Source organism: Rattus norvegicus, chromosome 5 (assembly GCF_021556685.1).
Source record: "Rattus norvegicus strain SHRSP/BbbUtx chromosome 5, alternate assembly SHRSP_T2T, whole genome shotgun sequence".
Taxonomy (NCBI): domain Eukaryota; kingdom Metazoa; phylum Chordata; class Mammalia; order Rodentia; family Muridae; genus Rattus; species Rattus norvegicus.
The window spans coordinates 108,289,652-108,312,606 of record NC_141538.1 but is presented as its reverse complement, the minus strand read 5'-3'; the positions used below and the strand labels follow the sequence as shown (position 1 = coordinate 108,312,606).

The window sequence follows — 22,955 nt, the reverse complement described above, 5'->3', positions numbered from 1 at the left end:
AAGGGAAGGGTGTCATCAAGGATTTCCCTACCCTGACAGAAAAACAGATGAAAGTGTTAGAATATTCTGCCTTTCAGAGAAAAATGTAGAAAGTAAAGGGGTGGGTAGTATTATAGCACACTGAAAATAATAAAGAACAGAAACCATGGGAAAATTACAGTTAAATAAATCCAGAACTCAAATGAGAATGGCACATGTAATACCATCATTGGCACCGTGTGGCAGCAGGTTCAAGACCAGACTCTGCTCCAAAAAAAGGGGGGGCGGGCACAGTGTTGTGCACTTCTAATCCCAACAGAGGTAAGCAGTTCAAGGGCAGTCTGCTTTTCATGGAAAATAACAGACTAGCTAGACTGGTGAATTCCATCTCAAAAACACATAATACAAATAAAAAAAAAAGAACAGGAACTCAAAAACTTAATAAATAAAGCATAGATCTGACGGGCTAGAGAGATGGCCCCACAGATGGCCCTGACTGGTCTTCCGAAGGATTCATGTTGTGGGTTTCCCTGGTGCTGTTTGTATTTTGATGCTAATTCTGCTTCGCCAAAAGGGGCTTCCTGGGACAAGGAGTGAATTAGTACTCAGGTGACTTCATATGATCCTTCTCCCCATTTTAACTTATAAAATAAAGGCTAGAGCCAGTGATAGGGCAGTAGGGAAGAGAGGTGGAGCTAAAGAGTTTTGTGTGAAAAGGAGAGGGGGCCAGGGGAAGAAGAGGAAGGAGAGAGAGGAAGACTGAAGAGGAGGAAGTGGGAGGAAGATGGAGATGAAGCACTGCAAAAACCACAAGTTAGAAGGATCTCATAGCCAGGGAATAGAGTAGTGTGTGATGGACCTGCCCAATCTAGAAGCACAGCTTATATTCACTTTAACTGAGCTGTATTTTCCTTGCATGGGTTTATTTGGGTTGGAGATGTACCGCATCAGATCCAGATCTCCAAACTGTCCATGATTCTAGTCCAGGGATCTGATACCCTCTTAGAGCTTCCACAGGCACAAATGTGATACACAGGCATACATGCAGTCAAGTCACTGATACAAATTTAAAAATGCTAAATACGTATTTAAATGGATTTTATCAATTTTTATAAAAGAATTCGGAATATCTAGTTTTAAACTTTAAACTTTAAATTTATATTGTTCTTAATTATAATTCCTCATGATTATTATTAAATATATTATTATATATTCAACTTAGAGTTTAAATCTAATTTTAAAATTTAAAAATGTTCGAGTGCATTAAGTTTGAACTGTAAGTCAGATATCTGACTCTCTGTGGAGCTGAAGAGGTCTGTGAATACACACGAACACAAATTAACAGTAAGGAATAACGTTTGTCTATAACACTAACCACAACAGACTTTAACAGGCAAAAGGATGATGACATGGAAACTCAGCACTTAGGAGATAGAGACAGGGGGATCTCTGTGAGTTTGAGGCCAACCTGGTCTACACAACCAGAGATACATAGGGAAACTCAAAAACCGAAAACAAAAAGGGTCCTTCTTTACAGCCCTGTGTTCCCATGAGCAATCAAGATGAGAGTTGAGAAACATAGGAATACTTGGGTATCAAATAACTCACGTCATCCTCAACATAAGATCAGGACCATCCTTAATTTCCAACCAAAAGCTCTTAAGAAACCAGGTCATTTCAACTTACTTCTAATTTACTACAGTCTTTCCTATGAATCCACCCAAATACTACTATTATTTCCTCCTAAATTCCACACAAAGATAAACTAGTGGAGGGAGGGAAGGAGAAAGGGAGGGAAGGATGGAGGGACAAATGGAGAAAGGGAAAGAGGGAGAGAGAGAGGGAGGGAGAGGAAGAGGGAGAAAGGGAGGGACGGATAGACGGAAGTAATACATTCTAGGATCTAGAATTACAGAGGTAAAATCTGAAACTCAATTCTACACAGCACATGTGACTGGAACAAACCCACGGCCTCTCTAAGCTCATACTCATGACTTGGACATGAGAGTTTTAAGAACACCCTTGGGACATGTACACAGGTCAATGGTTGACCTACTTAGCATATGAGAGGCAGGAGTTTCATCCCAAGCCATGTACAGAGGAAGAAAAGAAAGAAAGGGAGGGGAGAGGGTGGGGAAAGCTTTGCAGATAAATACCTCTTCCTCATCACTAGGATAACTAAAATCGAAGGACAAACAGTAACACCAGTTAGCAAGGATGAAGAGAAACTGGACTCCTCTCATACTGTGATGGGAGTTTCTCAGTTATAATAAGCATTATAATCAGCATTAGAATAAGACCCACAGTTCTACAAATCTACCCAGGAGAAATAAAAGCACATACTACATAAAAAAAAACTTGCATGAAATGTTTGTCCCAACATATTCACAGTAATAAAATGTGGAAATAGCCCAAAGTTCACCCCTAGATAGGAAGAGAAACAAAGCATTGTTCAGACATGCTACTAGGATAAAAATTGAAACATCCTTTAATCACAACACTTGGGAAGCAGAGGCGGGCCTCTGTGAGTTTGAGGCCAGCCTGGTCTACAGAGTTCCAGGATAGTCAGGACCACACAAAGTAACTCTGTCTGGGTGAGGGTGGGGTAGTACAAAGAGCTACTCACTGTGGGATCCCATCTTTGGGAAAATTCCAAAATAAACACCATAGACAACTTTCCCCCTAGAGAGCAGATTAGTGGTTGCCTAGGCTACCACTAAGGAGGAAGGGCCAGGTGATGTGAGGTGCAGCTTTTGAAACAATACGAATAAACGTTCTAAGGATTGTTGTGGTAACTGAACAAACCGGAAGACACTGCATTGTACATCTGACTTGTGTACAATATGTGTGTGAACTGCATTCCAATATGCTATTAAAGGTTAAGCAAAGGCACTCATACACATAAAATAAACCCAAAGGGGGGTGGGGCTCCCAAAGCACAACCTTTGGCAAGGCATGTCTCCCTCCTCTGTTCCTAAGTTAGCTCTTAGGTAGACTACGCCACAGGGTGTGGTGTGACGATGCAGTTATACAGAGCATGAATGGAGTCTACACCCCTATGACAGCGGGATGCTGGCTACTTATTTTACCAGGGCCCAGAGAGATCAGCCACTAGTCAGAAGCCATACAACTGAAAACAGAAGGAAAGAAAGAAAGAAACAAAAGGCAATCAGTAACAACTGACAATGATGAGAACCTATTTTAGAGTCATGGTGAGAAACAGGAGTTCTCATAGTGCACGTGCTCAGTAGGGCCTAACTTAGCACTAAGTAAGATAATAGCAACTCACTGAAATGTTCGTGACTATTTAAATCAAGAAACAAATATCCTAAATATTCACTGCTTCCTATAATTCCAAATAAAGGCTATCTGGTACTGTTTGATCTACAGGGCCCAGAAAACTATAGTTAAACACACACACACACACACACACACACACACACATACACCACACACACACAACACACACATACACCACACACACACACCCCACACACCCCACATACACACACACCACACACACACACCACACACACCTCATATACACACACACCACACACACACACATACACACACACCACACACACACATACCACACACCCCACACACATACACACCACACACACACACCACACACACCTCATATACACACACACCACACACACACACACATACACCACACACCACACACACACACATACCACACACCCCACACACATACACACCACACACACACACACACCGACACAGACACACAGACACACACCACACACACACACCCACACACACACACCCACACACACACACACATACACACACTTACAAGCTTGCAGTAGACCCCAGTTGGGTTGAGCTATCCTATCTTTCCACCAACTGGAACAGCTTTTAGGAATGAGCTTGTCATCCAACTGAGCATAGCAATTCAGCCCCAAGGCTCCAAGACTTCACTGTCTTACTCAGTACTCAGTGTGACCCTCAGCTCTCCGCATCCATCCTCCATGGGGCTCTGTGATAATACGGTGGTACCTGGGCAGCACTGCTTCTTTGCCCTTTGGCGCAGTGTTGGTCACTGTCACCAGAGGGCACAGGAGACAAACTGCCTCTTTATCTAGAGTACTTTTAACAGCTCTCCACAATTACTCTCATACCGTTCTTCAAGGAATAACTAAGCACTTTTACTGGTCAACAATTACTTGTGGTGGTTTGTCTTAAGTTTCTCTTCTTAGTGGCCCTAATTCATGAACACCAACATTTCTTTTGTTCTCATTTTCTTGGGAGAATATTTAAACACTTTAGAATTTACAACTACTGGCTCACAGTTTTTTAACCTGAAATTAGAATAGATGGTTTAAAATATTAATAGCCAAATAGAGAAGAGAACCTTGTTTTTCAAACACTATAAAAAATACTTATTAGACTTTAAAGAGATGAATATCATGTCTACAATCATGCATTTTTATATCTTGAGGATAAAAAGATATTAAAGCATGTTTTATTTCATGGTTCTCAGGCTGCAGAAATGGAGGGGCTGTTACAGCTCGGCATGGCAGGGTATTAACCTACAAACTGTACTTCTCAAGAACAGCTCTAGCTATAATCAAACACTGAGTCAAAATCACCTAGAGAAATCACTAAAAACTGAAAATTCATGCCTTTCATAGAAAGCTTTTTGCAATAAATCAATAGGAAAATGGGCTAGTCTTAGAAGAAGTGCACATTTTCTATCACTAAAACTTGCTAAATGCTGAATATCCACCATGTACTAAACAATGTATCAGGTTCTTTGGAAGAAAAGATAAATAAGTTGATATGCTATTCAAGGGAAAGAAAACACTCAACAAGACACTGGCTAAGATATTTTTAATTAAAGCCTTTTCCTACAGTCAGTTGAGAAATGTAAAGCAGAAATACTTAGGATAGAAAAATACAAGATGATCAATGACTAGTGCAATTTAATGTTAACAATTTACATTGTTGCCCTTTCCTAGAGGCCTGGTGGAAGAGCCATACTTCTTTCCCTCAGTGAACTCCCCAGAGACCTGAAGGTACAAACATGGAGCCTTCCACATTAGCACACAGTACTTGGTGCACTTTGTAAATAAAGAAAAGCTGGAAACACGAAGCACAGTGAATACTGACCTTGGGGCTTAAGAACATTTGGCTGTGTTTGGAGGAACTGACAGTTCATACAGAGGACAAAAAAAAAAAAAAAAAAAAAAAAAAAAAGCATTATATGTGAGGGCAAAGATTTAGGAATAGACTTGGTGAGTGTAAGGCAAGCAGAATTAAGTTGTGTTTGAAATGCATAGCCCATACTGGTACCTGAGGAGGAGAATCCCATAGTAAATTGTGGCTTGAGTTTTTTAAAAAGGTAATAAAGGTCTACTCACAGCCTCAGTAAGACAGCGCAACATCAAGAAAGGGATATTTATAGCATTGATAGCATCCCTTCCTTCTCCCCACTTGCCAACAGCTGCTAAAGAGAAAGTGCGGCTACCATCGCTAATGAATAAGATACACACACCTGAGCAAACAGTAAGCCGAGTCCGTAGGTATTAGAGTTACGGTGAGCCTCAGTAAATAACACTTGTGACATAAAGGTACACAAATGAAAATACATCCTGCCTGAACCTTGGCACTGGCCCCAGCCCTGGCCCCACCCAAGACCCTCTCATTATGCTATATGGTGAATTGGGAGGGAAGGGATAAAAAAGTTACTAGATTCTTGCCAGCCTTTTTAGAACTCAGAATCTCCTTCTCTTACTGTTCAGAATTACAGTATAATGATCTGGATTGAGGAAGCTGTCATACACATTTACTCTGTTGTCAGTACATTCTCAGGTAAGCAGTGATGATGACTAGACCCTAACCCTAACAATCCATGGATAAGAGACCTCTCTTTGTCCCGTTAAAGTACCAAGCATGTTCCAGCTTGTGTTTGCAGGGACCACTCCACAGAGACTTTGGACACTGCTGGCTTTATCTTACTTAACCCTCATCCCCAACCCCTAAGAGAGGAGCTAAGAAGTAAAACATTTTACCAAAGGCACTACGTAACAAGAAAAGAGGTCTGGCAAAGAGGTCTAGGACCCAGCCATCTTATGCTACTGTCACAGAAATGAGAAAACAAAGGGCCAACAACAGGGCTCGGTGGGAAAGACGCTTGCTGTCAACCCTGACAATCTGGGTTCAATCTCTGGGATCCATCCACAGGGTAAAGGGGAAGAACTGAATCCTAAAAGTTGTCATCTGACCTCCACAAATGTTCAGTGTTGTCTGTACACGTGCACACGTGCACACAAACAGACATACATGCATACAATTTTAAAATTAAAAAGAAAAAGAAAAATGGGAGACTGAGAACACAGAATAAGAGAGTCGAACAATCACCCCTGCTGTAGCACCAAAAGACTCAGGGTCAACTGCTGCCTGGCGGGCTGTCTTCATCCATGGCCACACAGCCTTGCAAGGCAATTTAAAAAGCAAGTGACCGACCTGTCTTCCACATGAGGCAGGAAAGCACACCGGCCAGGGAACCTAACATTACATGCCATATCTAACCCCAGAACTTACAGGGTTTGAGCAAGAGACTCTGCCTAAGCAAGATGTGGGATATACATTAATGGTCTCTGAGGACAAAAGACTCCATGTTCAAGTACACGAGAGAGGGCAAGACCACCTGCTGCTCTTGCAGGGGACTGGACCCACATCAGATGCCTCCCAACCACCTGCAAACCCCAGCTCCAAGGGATCTACAACTCTTCTGGGCTTTGTGGAAAGCTTGCTGCATGCACATAAAATGGATGGTAGGAAGAGAGGGAGGGAGGGAGGGAGGGAAGGAAGGAAGGAAGAGAAAGAGGGAGGAAGAAAAGAAACAACTAGAATGAACAGATGTCATAGATTAAATAAATAAATAATTAGATTAAACAGATTTCACTTCTTTTTCTCAAGACTACTCAGGAACATTAGCAGCTAATAAACACTGCCATATCAGAAAGGAAGAAAGCGCCTACAGCATTTTAAAACTTACTGAACACAGAGCTACCTAACCTCCTTTTACAGTCCAGTGCAGTATTACATCTCCCACACCACTGCCCGACAAATCTGAAAAGTGCAATGAATTTGCATCTAAGCACAAATGAGAAAATGCACACAGATGGAGGAAAGAAATAAAGAGGTGCTCATTACCGTGTGTCGGTCGTCGCCATGACACTCTCTCTGTAGCACTTCCAACAGACTGAGGGCTAACTGCTGCCTGGAGGGGCCTTCCTCACCCGTGGCCAGACAGTCTTCCAAGGCAGTGGAGGACAGAATCTGCAGAAGAGGCACCAGGAGCAGCAGAGAGGCCTTCGGGATTCTCTGACCCTCAGTAAGCGAGAGGAGCTTCAGAGCTAGGCATCAAAATAAAAGTTCGCGATTATTTTTTTAAATCAACACCAGTCAAACAGAATATTTTAATCATGGAATAGAGTTTTTCTTGCACTTTTACAACCATCTCAGACACAACTTGGATAACAAGTCAGAGTAAAAAGGAATAACAGTAAAATAAAAGTTGATCGCATGTTTTTTTAAAGCTGTTGATATTCATAACAGAAAATGAGGGTACTTGTAAAGACAACACATATTATGCACATATATGTGTGTATATATATACATATGTATACATGATTTATATATAAATCAACTCTAGTTTTTGGTAACTGAATTTTTTAAAATACAATTAAACATTTGTCCTTAATAACTTCTCAGCTCCTACTACCAACCAATCAAGAGACCATAAGTCCCTGCTCAGCACAAAATGAGAGCAGCACACATGTGTCTTCAACCAATGAGGCAAAAATCACATTAGCAGATGCTTAGGTGAGCGGTGAGGTGAAGGGTCCTAAGGTGGGGGTCACAGTTTGGTCCCCAATTCAAATGAAAGCTATAATTGAACACTATCCATATGACAGGGCTAATAACATATGCTGGCCCAGAGCTGTCAGCTAGACTGTTAAGTGGATCACTGAAGCCCCAAAGTCACACCCACGAAATCCTTTACAGTAAGTGGTTCTACATCAGAGGCACAGATACGGTGGGCAGTGAGTTAGCCATGCACAGGATCTCCTGGAGACTAAGAATGGAATGAGTTAGGATACAAGTGCACTTTCTGTTCTCACCATATTTTTCAAGGTTGCTCAATAAGCACTAAGATGTCACTCATAGGCATGAGGGTCAAATTGTCAAAGTAATCAAATAATTTCCCCACTACACCAAAAAAGTATATCTCTGGGCATTAAATAACAACATGGTATTGTCGGTATTGTGCTTTAAATTGCTTGGAAGTCAAACCTTAACTTGAGCTGAAGTACAAACACATGTTAATGTTACTATGAGATATTTTCCCAAAATATTGGCCTTAATCCACAGTTGTCTACAAATCATTTGAAAATATATTACATTTTGGGGAAAAAAATAGGAAATACATAGCACACATATTTAGTGTTGTTATAAATTTTCCAGTTATTCTTATAAGCTATTACTGATAATCAAGGCTAGTGTTATTAAGTACACTGTATATTAGAGGCTGCATTTTGAATTTGAAATGATTGACATTCCTTTGATTATCTACGACTTTGAAAGCTAAATAGTTTCCCAATATACTAAACAGTTTCAAATGACAGATTCTCTCAACAGTTTTCAGTGTGGTTTATTCCCTTAAACAAGATAACCTCAAAACAGGCATTGGTTTACAAGAGAAATAAAGGTCTGGGAGCGCACAGCTGCTCAAAGCATTTGCTTGTTCCTGTGTCATTTTCCTATTGTGCATGAGCCAAAACATGTTTGCAACATCAAAATTAGAAAGGCAGCTTCTCGAGGGCTTTGGAAATTTTTTTTGTCAATAAAACAATTACAATCCATTCATATAAAAAGGCAAATCTACAAGGACAAAAGACATTAAGGCCAGTGAAGTGGGTCAGTAGATAAAGAACTTGCCCTGCAAAACCCAATGACATGAACCCCAGCCCTGGGACAGTAAAGGAGAAAAGAAAGAATGCACTCTCTCATCTGAGCTCTCCATGCATGTGATGGCACACACACAATATTAATGATAACCACCTTTATATTGTTTACACACACACACACACACACACACACACACACACACACACACACCCCAGTGTCTTGCTTACATTTATGTCTGTGCCCCACATGCATTCAGTGCTCTCAAAGGTCAGAAGAGGGAAAAGGATCCCCTGGACCAGAACTACAAATGGTTGTTAGGCTGCCATGTTAAGTGGTGGGAATCAAGCCCATGTGGTGGGAAGATCAGACTGTCCTCTTAAGAGCAGCCCAAATAGATGTTTTTTTTTTCCCCAAAGACAGAGTAATGTTTCTCTAGGGGCGCAACTGGAATGATGATTAATAGCATTAGATATAGGAAATTCAGGGGGCAGAGAATTACACTTTATATGATAAATCTCATGATATTTAAATTATACCATAATTAAACTTTGTAAAAGCAACAGAAGTCGTGGCCTGGGGCACACTGCTTCCAGGAGACGCCATGTGCACTGTTGGAGTAAAGACAAAAGTCATCCAAAGAGGAGCAGGGAGGAGCAGACAATGAATATGAGGCAAAAGCAATCTAAGAGCCAAGGTCTCCTCCAAGTACTGAGACCCGTTCCGAGTAATTCACTCTCAAGATAATATCGCAGAGAAAGCACAGTAGAAATTTATCTAAGGCACTTCAGTTTCCAGTCCGTTATTAATATGAACTTGATTTTGGATGAAGCAAAGTTAGACAACATAAAGAAAAACAGTGAAATTTAAAAATGTCTTATTTGCCCATTGGGGTAGAAACTTGACTCTTGTACTCTTCATAATTAGCACATTGTGCTTCCCTCTCAGCGTGCCTTCACTTTCCTTTAAATCAGTATTAGACAATCACAGAACATCATCATTCATCTTCTAACCCAAGTTAACAAAAGAATATTATACAGCTTGTTCATATAAATAAGCCTGGGTTTTCTGCAGTGGTGGGTGTGTGTGGGGCATGAGAGGGGAGATATGTGGGGTGTGTGCATGTGCGTGTGTGTGTGTGTGTGTGTGTGTGTGTGTGTGTGTGTGTATGTGTGTGCGCGTGTGTAGGTCAGAGGCCAACTCATGGGATCAATTCTCTCCTTCCACCAAGTGCATCCTAGAGATTGAACTCAACCTATTAGGTATGACAGCAAATGCCTTTACCCACGGAGCCATTCCTCTGGCACACAATAGAAGTTTAAAACAAATACAACCTGCAAAACACTCAGTTCTCACAAGGGTCTTATATTATTCTCATTTTGGTATATAGTTATGAATAAATAAAATGCCCACATGTACATTTTTAAATGGCATTGTGCTATTATTTCTATTACAACCTAAAGTGCATGAAAGATACTGGGCAAATTACAAGACATGGAGACATGCCCAGAATAACACTACAGTAAGAAATAAGCTCTTCCTGGTAGCGATTAGGAATGACCCAGAAAGAAACTCAAACTGTTTAAGGGAGTATGATCTACTGCTCTAGAACACAGGGCAAGCTTGCTATGTGAAGGAGCAGGATCCCATGCTCTAGAACACAGGGCAAGCTTGCTATGTGGAGGAGCAGGATCCCATGCTCTAGAACACCAGGCAAGCTTGCTATGTGGAGGAGCAGGATCTGATGCTCTAGAACACCAGGCAAACTTTTTATGTGGAGGAACAGGATCCAATGCTCTAGATCACCAGGCAAGCCTGCTATGTGGAGGAGCAGGATCCACTGCTCTAGAACACCAGGCAGGTGCATATTTACACTGTTCCCTGCAGAGTATATTTTGACTTACTTAGGTTCAATACTGGCTTCTGCTGACTTGCTGGAGTCTGTAGAAGTATTAAAGCTATTCCAATAATGACCAATTTGACAGGAAAATCCTAGAAATAGAAGAGAACAAAAAGTTTCTTAAAAAGAATCCAGAAAGCATGGCTTCACAACATGAATGCAAGCGAAGTATATTTCAATGAACAATTGTAAACACTGAAGAGAATGCCTAATCCAGTCTGTTCCACTGAAAAAACAATTGGCAAGTACCACACAGAGCCGGTGAAGTGTCAAATCAGTGGCTGGAAAGCAACAGAGTTACACCAAGAAGAACTTGTGTCTTAGTTCATTCCTCCCTGCTTTGGTTGGACGGTTGGTTTGGGTTGTTAAGGAAGAAAACTTTCTAGCAAAAATACCTAGTGGAATAAATCTTTGTGAGCCACTGCAACAGCCTGAAATGCTAGATTTAGGAGCATTTCATTAGGAAAAAAATAGCTAATTTTTCCTATTTACCTAACATTAGACACAATTCATCGAATACAAAATAAATGACATGAAATGTAGTTTAATAAACTGTATTATAAAAAAGCATTGGTGTGAAGTAGGCTGGGATCGTAATATATTGAGCATATTTAACAGTAACAAAGAAATAAGCATAATGAAATCATCAAGTTCAGCAACTCATAAGTAAAGTGAAGAAGACATGTACAGTAAGTTCTAATCAAGATGACACAAGGTCAGAACAAAAAAGATAAGGCAGCTTCAGTCCATCCATTCAGAAACCAAACCCCGTGGGAGAGAGACCTCACCGCCTGGTCAGGTGGGCACTCCTGAGGCTGCAGAGCGGAAGAGACCACCAAAAGCTGCCCACCCCTGCCCACATCCCTGGCCCAAGAGGAAACTGTATAAGGCCTCTGGGTTCCCGTAGAGGAGGGCCCAAGAGCAGCAGACCGCTGCGTCTGAGACACCGCCAGAACCTGAAGGGACCAACCGGATAAACAGTTCTCTGCACCCAAATCCCATGGGAGGGAGAGCTAAACCTTCAGAGAGGCAGACATGCCTGGGAAACCAGAAGAGACTGCACTCTGCACACATCTCTGACGCCAGAGGAAAACACCAAACGCCATCTGGAACCCTGGTGCACGGAGGCTCCCGGAAAGGGCAGCGCAGATCTTCCTGGTTGCTGCCACCGCAGAGAGCTCATAAGCAACACCCCATGAGCAAACTTGAGCCTCGGGACCACAGGTAAGACAAAACTTCCTGCAACAAGCAACCTGCCTGGTGAACTCGAGACACAGGCCCACAGGAACAGCTGAAGACCTGTAGACAGGAAAAACTACACGCCCGAAAGCAGAACACTCTGTCCCCATAACAGGCTGAAAGAAAACAGGAAAACAGGTCTACAGCACTCCTGACACACAGGCTTATAGGACAGTCTAGCCACTGTCAGAAATAGCAGAACAAAGTAACATTAGAGATAATCTGATGGCGAGAGGCAAGCGCAGGAACCCAAGCAACAGAAACCAAGACTACATGGCATCATCGGAGCCCAATTCTCCCACCAAAACAAACATGGAATATCCAAACACACCAGAAAAGCAAGATCTAGATTTAAAATCATATTTGATCATGATGCTGGCGGACTTCAAGAAAGACGTGAAGAGCTCCCTTAGAGAACAAGTAGAAGCCTACAGAGATTGTACAGAACCTGCAGAGTCAAATCATGAGGACAAAGACAGACAAAAGTGGGGGGTCCGGGGTGGACATGTGACAGAAACAATGGTAAGGAAACCGATGAGGAAAACAACCACGGCGCTGCAGCAGAGGCGATATTCCATGAGACCCTATCAATGCTGGCATAAATCAATAACGCCCTCCATCTCACCTTTACCACGGCAAGAAGGAAACTGAACTATAAAATCTTCTGAATCCCCATGTCATGAGCTTTAAAAACAAAACATCAAAAGAAAAGGGGTAATTAAACCTTGTAAGTAAAACATGCCCATTTGTGCCTTTTGTAGTTATCTATGTTTCCTGCTTTGAGGTGTAGTGGCGAGCAAGGAAGCAGGCAAAGCGAACTCATCAGAGGGCAAGTTTTGATGGCTTTGAAACCAATATACTCACAATGTACACCACTGCATCAGTTTCTGCCATATTTCCTTGAATTTCTGCATGCCCATATATAAAACAGGAAGGTAGCAAAATCATTTACATGCCAAATTTGGAAACCCCCAAGAGGTTCATAGAAAAAGCATGATGCAGTATACTAAAGGCTTGGCTGAATGCCTCTTCCATACCAACTGTGACTGAAAAGGCAAAATAAAATAAAATAATAAAAAAATGTTTAAAGGCATCTTTAGTTTTTAAAATAGAGGAAAAACATTCTCAATGGCTAGAGCTTAAAAGTAGGTAATCTATCCCATGGGTGGGCACAAAATCCTGAGAGTAGTACAGACACTATGTTGTGCTTACAGACAGGAACCTGACATGGCTGAGCTCTGAGAGGCTTTACCAACGCTGACTGAGACAGATGCAGATACTTACTGCCAAGCATTGGACTGAAGTCGGGACCCCTATGGAAGAGTTAGGGGAAGGATTGAAGGAATTGAAGGGGATGGCAACCCCATAGAAAGACCAACAGTGTGACCAACAGTGTCAGCTAACCCAGAGCACTGGGAGCTCCCTGAGACTATGCCACCAACCGAAGAGCATACACAGGCTGGTCAGGGGCTCCTGGCACATAGTAGCAGAGGACTGCCTTGTCTGGTCTCAGTGGGAAAGAATGTGCCTAATCCTGTAGAGACTTGATGCCCCAGAAGGGGGATGTCATCCCCCCCAGGGGAAGCACCCTCTCAGAGGCACAGGGGAGATGGGGATGGGTGAAGAACTCTGGGAGGGATTATTGGGAGGGGAGGCAACATTCAGAATGCAAATAAATAAATTTAAAAATTAAAAAAGTAATTATAAATGAAAGAGAACTTCTCTGACATGTGTGAGACCAGCCATAAAGAACAGAGGGTAACAGAAAAGGTGCTAGAGATTTGGGATCTCAAAAATATAGAGTGAATGGTGCAGGATTAAAAGGGATAACTCTTAGATCACAAATGTTTGCTTTTTGTTTGACTGATAGACACCAGAATATATTTTTTAATTTATTCTTTGAGAATTTCATATATGCATTTGACAAAATATGATATCTGTCCCCCATTTACCCCCTCTACCTCCCCACATTCTCAGAAATCAACTTGTCAAATTCACATCCCCATCTATTAGTGCTGCTCCTGAGTGCATGGGAGCAGGTCATCCATGGAACGTAGGCAACTGACCAGTGGTCACACCACTGTGCTGGCATTTCTCATGCCCCTTCCACTAACTACAACTCCTCCTGTCATAACACTCATGTCCAGCACAAAATCAACCTGAACATTTTATCACATGGCCCCACAACACAACTCTTTTGTTTTCTGTCCCCAAACTGCTAACTCTAGAAAGTCGAGCCCCATGGGGAAAGTTTTACAAAGTGGCAAAAGGGCCATCCAGACAGATGGTTACTCCTTGACCTGGATCCTGCTTCTTGGTTTGAAACATTCCACAAGGCTTCTGGGAGAAGTCTAAAGAATGGAGCAACTGGTTGCTTATAGCAATCAATGGTCATATTGCTGTTTTTCCCAGATCAACCCCTTCCCAGCTTGGCATCACATTTGTAAATGAACTCCATCCCCATACCTTGTTTGTTTTTGGTAGAACACGGGCTCTGCTTGGTCTGTAAAGAAAGAGTCTAACACAGAGCCTGGCTAGAGAAAGGAGAAGGAGTGAGAAGGAGTAAATGCCTTAACTAGTTACAGGTGCCACAAGATTGTAATGACAGAAATATCTGGGTCACAGTTTGGTCCCCAATTCAAATGAAAGACGTAACTGAACACTATCCAGGTGACAGGGCTAATAACAAGCTAGCCCAAATATGCTACTGTTAACAAGAAAGATCTTATTCTCAAAAATGTTACAGTCTTAGTCATGGAAGCACCTTTAACAAGAATGTGAAAGCAGGTGCGATGAGGTTTGCCTCCTGCAGAAAACACAGAGGGAAAGGCAACACTGCTCACAGAGTCCTGGGACCCACAGCTATGTCAGGCCCTGTCCTGGAGAGTTGACTTCTCCAGCTATGCCCATAGACCATCCTTCCTAGGAATTCTTGAGCTGACTCACACAGAACAGGAAGGATAAGTAAGTCATTCTGTGACCGTGTCTTAGAAACTGCCGGCTCCTAACTTGTATAAAGCCACAATGTTTAGTCTGGTCTATACCTGGAGAAATTACTTGGTACCTTCTAAATTGATAATATTATTGCTTAACTTTTTGATAGTAATTTTATTTTCCTGGAAATGGAAAAACCTAAAAGAGACAAGCTTCAGAACTTATGGTAAATGGCTCAACCAAAGCCAAATCCACCACACCACACAACTGGAGAAGCAGGCCTAAAGAGTGTGAGGGCAATCCTCCCACAGAAAGGCTGAAAGTGAACAAGAAGAGGAAGAAAATGCTACTATTTAGACTGAATAGTCAGCAGATGAACCCAGTCTCAAAATACGCAAAAAGCCCAGTTTATTCTTCTTCACTCAGTGTGCATCAGGCACTGACAGTTCTCAAATTAATTTTCAAACCTCAGGAACATTAACAGGAGCAACGAGAAACTTCATAACAAATATTAAGTATAGATGTGTGTGTATTTATAAATATATATATATATATATTTGTATATATCAGATTACGTATACATATAGCTGTTTGATTTGAGATTTGGTTGGTTGGTTATTTATATAGGATCTCACTAGTTTGCTCTGGATGCCCTGGAATCACTGTGTAAGCCAAGCTGGCCTCCAACTCACACAGATCCAGCTGCCTCTGCCTCTTGTGTACTAGGATTAAGGGTGTACACCACCACACCCAGCTTCTGTTTTTATTTTGAGATCTCACCATATCGGTCAGATACTAGACGACCAGAACGCAGCCTGGCTCCAAAACTCCTTGGCTGCGTGGTAGGGCTGCAAGTGTGAGGCGTGACGCTTGGTTCGCATAACCTTGTGAATGAGGCGTATAAACACATCTGTCTTACTCTGTTAGAATTGCTGATTTGCATCAACTCTTGTATCTTGAGATCACAGAACGAGTAGATTCCAGAATATACCACTTGTTCAATATTTATATTCCCTCCTAATGGATGGGAACAAGGTAGACTTTTAAGTGATGACACAGATTATTTAATAATTCATTTTATAATAAATATCCGTAACAGTATGATCTAATAGCATGACATTAAATCACCCCTGACATACAATAAACTGCATAAATAAAACCACCCAGTTTCTCAAAGACTTCCTAAAGTGATAATTAACACATTGTTCTCACCTCCCCAAGAAGTTCAACACTGCGCTCTAAAAGCTGAATTAAAGATGAGCATTCCCCAGTTGTCTTTAAGCTGACTTCACAGATGCACAGCAACTGAACGGTCAGCTGGGTAAGCTGTCTCTTCCAGAAAGCAGGATGGCGCAGAAGGCTTAGATATACTTCCTCCACGAACAGCGTCATCTCTGTTGTCTGCATCAGGTCTTTCATCTGTTGAAGGAAGTTATGCAGGTTAAAATTATAGAATACGTGAAGCTATACAAAAAGTTTTCAATAGAACAGAAGTGTGAAGGAGACGTAGTTGTGTAACTGAGTGTTTAGCTCCCCCGGTGTGCCATCTGCATTTGTTACTAACCGAAGTACAATTTTTACTGCCTCTGCTGTTCTTGTCTCACACAAACTCCACAGCCAGATGCTATGCCACAAAGTGATGCTCCCAAGACAAATTCTTTTTATTTTTCTGGCTTCTTTGAAAGAAGATGTCTTAACACAAATTATGTACAGTGCCTACACGTCAAAAGACATTACCTCGAAGTTGGGTTTTGAATCCTACAACAGTTCAATATAAGACACCTGGTCATATGATCAGCTTCTCTCACCATGCACTAAGTTCTCCCTTACCTGGTGCACCTAGTACATCACTTAGCACACTGGAGAATATAATGAAAGACTGTGTTTAAATGGTAGGTGTCTTCTCAGCACACTAGGGTACCCTTGAAAGTCCCCAATCAATTTATACCCTGCAGCTTTGGTCAAAACTCTGGAGTTAAAGGTTTGGTCCTGCTCATAGCGAGCATGGTATTTCCAGGGGATTATAAACAGTGACCCATCTGTCCAGTCAGGATGCTGGTTTGTGATAAGTTCACCAAGAGAAAAGCCTGCTTGTTCCACCACTGTCATCACTCATGAGAAAAGAAGAATCAATACAAATTATATACAATTAGAATTTCTAGAAAACCAGAAAGACTCCAAAAGACCAAAGGGAAAGAAAGAACACCAAAAGATAATTTATAAACAAAATAGCAACAACAAATAGCAAAATTATACAGTGATTTTATTTCCTTGAGTATATTTACTGTGCATACTAGAAACTTTCCATTAAAAAAAATCAATTCAGCCAATTAGCTATAAAAGTACTCTGATCGGGGTTGGGGATTTAGCTCAGTGGTAGAGCACTTGCCTAGCAAGCTCAAGGCCCTGGGTTCGGTCCCCAGCTCCGGAAAAAAAAAAAAAAAAAAGTACTCTAGTCTTTAGCATTATCAAAATTCCTAAGAAGAAATTCAAAGTAATGTTCTACCTCTACGTAAAAATAGATCATGTAGCATGGATTATGTATGATGTGACAAGAATCATTTAAAATAAAAAACCAGTTGCACAAACATAAAATGGAGAACCAACTGGTCAAGGAGGAAATTAATCATGTGTCTCACTGACCACTCTCTCACCCTAAATCAAACTGGAGGGTTACATCTCACAACATCATAGTTCCTTCAGTTCCTTATTATAGGAAAAAAGGAAGACTAAAGTACAATTGTTTAATGAGAGTCAATGGAAGTGCTTGAAAGCCGTATTACTTCTCAGGAGCACATTCATGAGCTGGGGTGTTCACTGTTTAAGGAGTGTAAGAAATACCTACAAATGTGGAAGTAGATTACGCAGCCTCTAAGGTTCCTCATTCTCATTCTTTCTCTTAATAAAACAGATTGGTTACATGACTAAATCTGATGTTTCCCTTTTCCTCTCACCTGTATCACTAAAAAGACAGGGTGTCCCAAAACCACTCCACAGTGAGCTTCTATAAGCATCTAAGCTTCTCACGAAGAAAGCAAACATTTACCAAACCACACAGAACATGGCAATAAAGGCACGGTCAGAAAACTGCCCCAGCTGAACACCTCCTGCCTATATTTGCTTTATTACCCACGCAAAACAAAAGCTTTAGAAAAGCCACTGGAGAATTCGTTTTAATTAACTTTTCTCTGCCTTGATTACAGGAAAGCACATTTATGAGCCACAGAGGAACGAGTCACTCCTTGCTAACACAGACTTAAAACAGGTCATCTGTGACCCAAAGTGATCACTGTGAAATATATCCTCAGATTCCTTCCATCAGCCAAGCAGCATGCTGCTCAGACCCCACAGACGCCTGACCTTGATCGATCATGGAACGGGACAGCCTGACAAACAAACCACTACACTAGAATCGCAGCACAGTGGTAACTGTGTGCTTTTAATCCGCAGCCATAAAGACAGTAACTAAAATTCCCCTCTCCCCCTCAACTCCCTTAGCACTTTACTCATCACTGTCTATACCATGTTCCGTCATCTACAAAGAATTATGAGGAGTGTCATTTTAACTCACTTCTTACACTGTGGCTTTCCAAACAGCGAGAGCAAGGGCTGCCGGTGGACCCTACGGGACGGGTGAGTCTCAAATGCATACACGGCAGGTCAGAGGCACACTTCTTGTTCAATTTGCCAGAGGTGTTTTAGTTTATTCTGTTCTGTTTTTCTTCTGCTTTTTAGTATCTAGCACAAAGAGATCAAAGATTCTATTCTCTAATGATTCTTAAAGGAGTTTCCATTACTAATAATCTCAAAATGGATGGTATTGATTTATACTTCAGTGAATACTATACATACTATTAAATCTGGATTTTTTTTTTTTTTTTTTTTTTTTTTTTTTTTTTTAGTGCCAGGATTTCTAGACGGTCTCCCAAGTTTGTCCAGTTTCTCCACTCCATCACCTAGGATCAAGAACTGCTGTGTGTGAACTAATGACAATCAACACTTGCTAGCACACTGAGGAAGGAGGAGGAATGGCGAGGGCCCTTACCTGCAAGCACGGAACCATGTTACAGCACAGCTGAAGGATCTGCTGTTCCAACACTGATGGCTGTGCTTCCTCACAAACACCTCTGGGCTGAAGCAAGACTTTGAGCAGGGACAGTCGAAGCTTAGCATATTCTTGTAACTGGGATGGTTCACAGTAGAGATACCACAGAAATGGTGCCATTATTTGGACACATGAAGCTTCTGACCTGCAAATCGTGTAACATGTCAGTCAGTCACCGAGCTGAATATGCTAATGTCAGTGGAAGGAACAGCTCTCACCTCAAGGGAATAAAAGACAAGATTCACTCTGGAGCAAAATGATATGCCAGTGAGCCAGAAACACACATTTAGGTCTCCCGAATAAAAAGCTCCAAGCTCCAACGAGGAACCATGTTCACAGTCTACATAATAATAAAACCAAGAAAGGTAAAACTAGAGTCATTTTTTAAAGGCACTGGTAAAACATCAGAGAGGCAGTAAGCAAGAAGGGGGGTGGGCAGCAATTTCTCCTATAGAACTCAGATGCTATGGAGAAATTTTTAGCTTTGGAGATGGTGGAAGCCAGTGATTTGCTCAGTTAATAAATTCCAAAGGGGTTTTTATCTGTCACTGGAGGTTAGAGCCAAAACAAAAGAGGACAAGAACTGAGGAGCTCACGATAAACTGTAATTAGATGCTGGACCTGTCATATTCCAACCCCTGCACAGCACTACAGCCCTATCTCTGCAGACACAGCAGCTTCTTTCCAGGAATTCTCCTTCCACTGTCAAGCAGTGAATGGCACATATTGACCTACAGTTTGTGGCACATCGTAAACTGCCACAGATAGCATCAAGTAGCTTTTGAATATGCTCTGACCTAAAGGGATCTTGGCTAAACAGTCCTTGTCCAATGAAAGAATTGACTCAAGACCAGGAAGCACTAAGCCAGGTTCTCAGGACTAAAAAACACGTCTCTCACATTAAATAATGGTAACACTCCAAAACCAGCTTATGGTAAATATCAGAACCATCTAAAAACACTCATTAGAATTACAGCTATCAGAATTCAGGGGTATCACACAAGCATACACCTGTAGAAAAATTTTATATACATACATATATGTGTGTGTGTATGTGTGTGTGTGAAATAAACCCATACAATTATTCTATTATTGTAACAGCTCACATTTATAGTATTCCATGATTTCCTTTTCCATAATTTTATTTACCATCAATTGCCAACCTGGAAATACTTAATGGAAAGTTTCAGAAATAAATAACTGATACGTTTTAAGTTGTGTCCAAGTTGAGTAGTATAAGAAAGTGCAAAACAATCTCACTCTGTGTCTTTAAGACACAGATGAAGCATGCTATACTTGATCCTCTAGGGCAGCAGTTCTCAACCCCTTTGGGGTCAAATGACCCTTTCACAGGGGTCACATATCAGATCACACATTACAATTCATAATAATAGCAAAACTCCAGTTATGAAATAGCAATGAAATGATTTTATGGTTGGGGTTCCACAACATGAGAAACTGTACTTAAGGATCACAGCATTAGGAAGGTTGAGAACTGCTCCAGGCCATCATGAATCTCTGGCAGCCATCTTGGTGTCAGGCCAACTGTATGATAACGCTGTCTGTGCACAAGGAACACTTATTTTACTTAATAATGACACCAGTGAAGAAAATAGCAATTATGGCAGTCTGTAAATGCCAGTGAGAAGCCACCTGTCCCTTTCATGAACAAGTGATATTTCTCAACGTAGGAAGAAAACAAAATGCTCAAGTCACTAAGATCGATGGTAAATGACTGTTGGTAACCTTTCTCTTTTTCAGTAAACAGCATCTGTGTATTACACATACTTCAATTTTTCCATAAGTTGAGGCATCCACTGGATGACTTTAGTGCCCCCCACCATGAATAAGTAGTATATACAAGTAATTCTACCTTATGTTTCAAATTTATTTGATCCTTGCCAGATCCTTATAAAGATGATTGATGATTGATTAGATAGATAGATAGATAGATAGATAGATAGATAGATAGATAGATAGATAGATAGATGTGTGTGTGTGTGTGTGTGTGGTGTATGGTGTGTGTGTGTGTGTGTGTGGTGTGTGTGGTATGTGTGTGTGTGTGTGGTGTGTGTGTGTGTGTGTGTGTGTGTGTGAGTGTGTGTAGCTACAGGAACTGAGAGATGAGTGAAATAGTTGCCCACAACCTCTTTGAAGAAACTTCCAAGTCAAAGGAGTAAGATTATACATCGACATATCTTTAGTATCTAACTAGATTTGTTATAGTCCAGTAACTCCTAATCCCAAGACTCCACCATGTCAGAATGACCATAAAATGTAAAATAAAGAATTGACCATGTCATTAACAACTTAAACAGTCTTTCCTATGACAAAATAGTGCCTGAATCCTAAAACTCCATGGTTTAGCCTTTGCCTATTGTGCCAGTCTCATTCTCCATTTAATCATTAATAAATTATACACATTTCAGGTCTCCAATCACCATACTGGGCCCCCACTTGCAGGTCCTTCTATTTCTATCACTCTCCAGTTCTCCGCTTTACAATGACTTCCCAGGGTCCTTTCCTTTCCTGATAGGCAGTCTGTGTCAGATCACCATTATGCGCTTCTGTAGTATAACCATTTATTATCATGACATATGCAGCATCTACAAACTGTCATCCAAATGAGGACACACACTATAGCCTTCTGTTTACTGCTCTACCACCAAGACGGCATGCACCAAGCACATCTTCTAAGAAATGTGCATTCAATTAACATGGCTACATAAAGTTACAGATATTGAAATTAGCGTGCGTCAACCAGATATAACCTTATTCTTCTTTCATTTTTATTCAGTGTTTTCATTTACTATTTGTAAAAAATAATTAACTGATACAAGCATCGTTTAAACATAAGTGAAATTGTATTGGTGTACTTCCTTAATGATAAAGTTCCATTTAAAAATTGCCCAGGCTTAATGTTTTTTCTGATTTCATACTCTGCATTCCCAGAGTTCTGTGATGACTCATTGCTACTTCAGGAAGAGCATAAACAAAAGACCCAAACCACAGAGGGAGAAAGAATATTTAAGATGTGAAACAATGCACTTCCATCCGCACAGATGTCTTCTATACTGTCCAGTAAAGAAGCCACGGTACACAACAGCTAAGATAAACAGTAAGGCTGCAGGCCACCTCTGTCTCTAACGTTCAGTTAGCCTGGAATATACCGTGCAATATATTCTCCCCGGGTCCTCGCTCTCAAACCCATGTGCTGGGTTAACAACCTTAAGGCTTCCAACCTGTCAATGTGCAGAATCTTCAGTTCCTTAAAAGTGAACGTAAAATCACAACACGGGCTTTCAGTAAGTGAAAGGAGAACTTGCTATAAACACTGCCGCAAAGACCTAGCATGAAGATACATTGACAGTTCAGGATGTCTGACTTAACTATCTGGCTTAATCGATAATTCCTAACATGGAAAGAATAGAATGTCTTTACATTTTGTCTCAATGACACAAGTGTGAAGCACTGCTCCTGTCCTTATTACATTACCAACCTACCTGTACAACCTTCTAAGTCACTTAAAAGTCACTGCCCCTAAATTAGACCTGACAATGAAACCAGAGTTTTCAATTCCATCTCGCAAAGCACAATCCCAAGGCACAAATTTAAAATTGAAATCTGGCCCTTTTGCAGGGCCAGCATGAGAGCACATACATACCATCCCGGCACTCAGGAGTCAGAGACAAGCAGAATTGAGTTCAAGGCCAGCCTGATCTACACAGTGAAGTACAAGCTGGCCAAGGCTACATGGTGCATATTATCTCAAATGTAGTGGGGAAAGAAGTCTAAAACAATTTTATAATGACTCAAAGAAATGTCATGAAGCCAATTCATTTATAACTTTGTTTA

The 22,955-nt window shown here is 41.2% G+C and overlaps 1 protein-coding gene across 7 annotated transcripts in view; it reads right to left on the bottom strand.

The window, feature by feature from the left end:
- Focad (focadhesin) overlaps positions 1–22,955 on the bottom strand; it is a 330,597-nt gene that overhangs the window by 218,817 nt on the left and 88,825 nt on the right. For all 7 annotated transcript variants that reach the window (XR_015619711.1, XR_015619712.1, XR_015619713.1 and 4 more), the window contains 4 exon segments: positions 19,041–19,245; positions 16,208–16,414; positions 10,827–10,914; positions 7,168–7,370 (listed from right to left, as the gene is read on the bottom strand). Coding sequence is in view for 4 of the 7 variants with exons in the window: in XM_087549044.1 (XP_087405170.1) it covers positions 7,168–7,370; positions 10,827–10,914; positions 16,208–16,414; positions 19,041–19,245 (703 nt within the window). In the remaining 3 variants the exon portion in view is untranslated.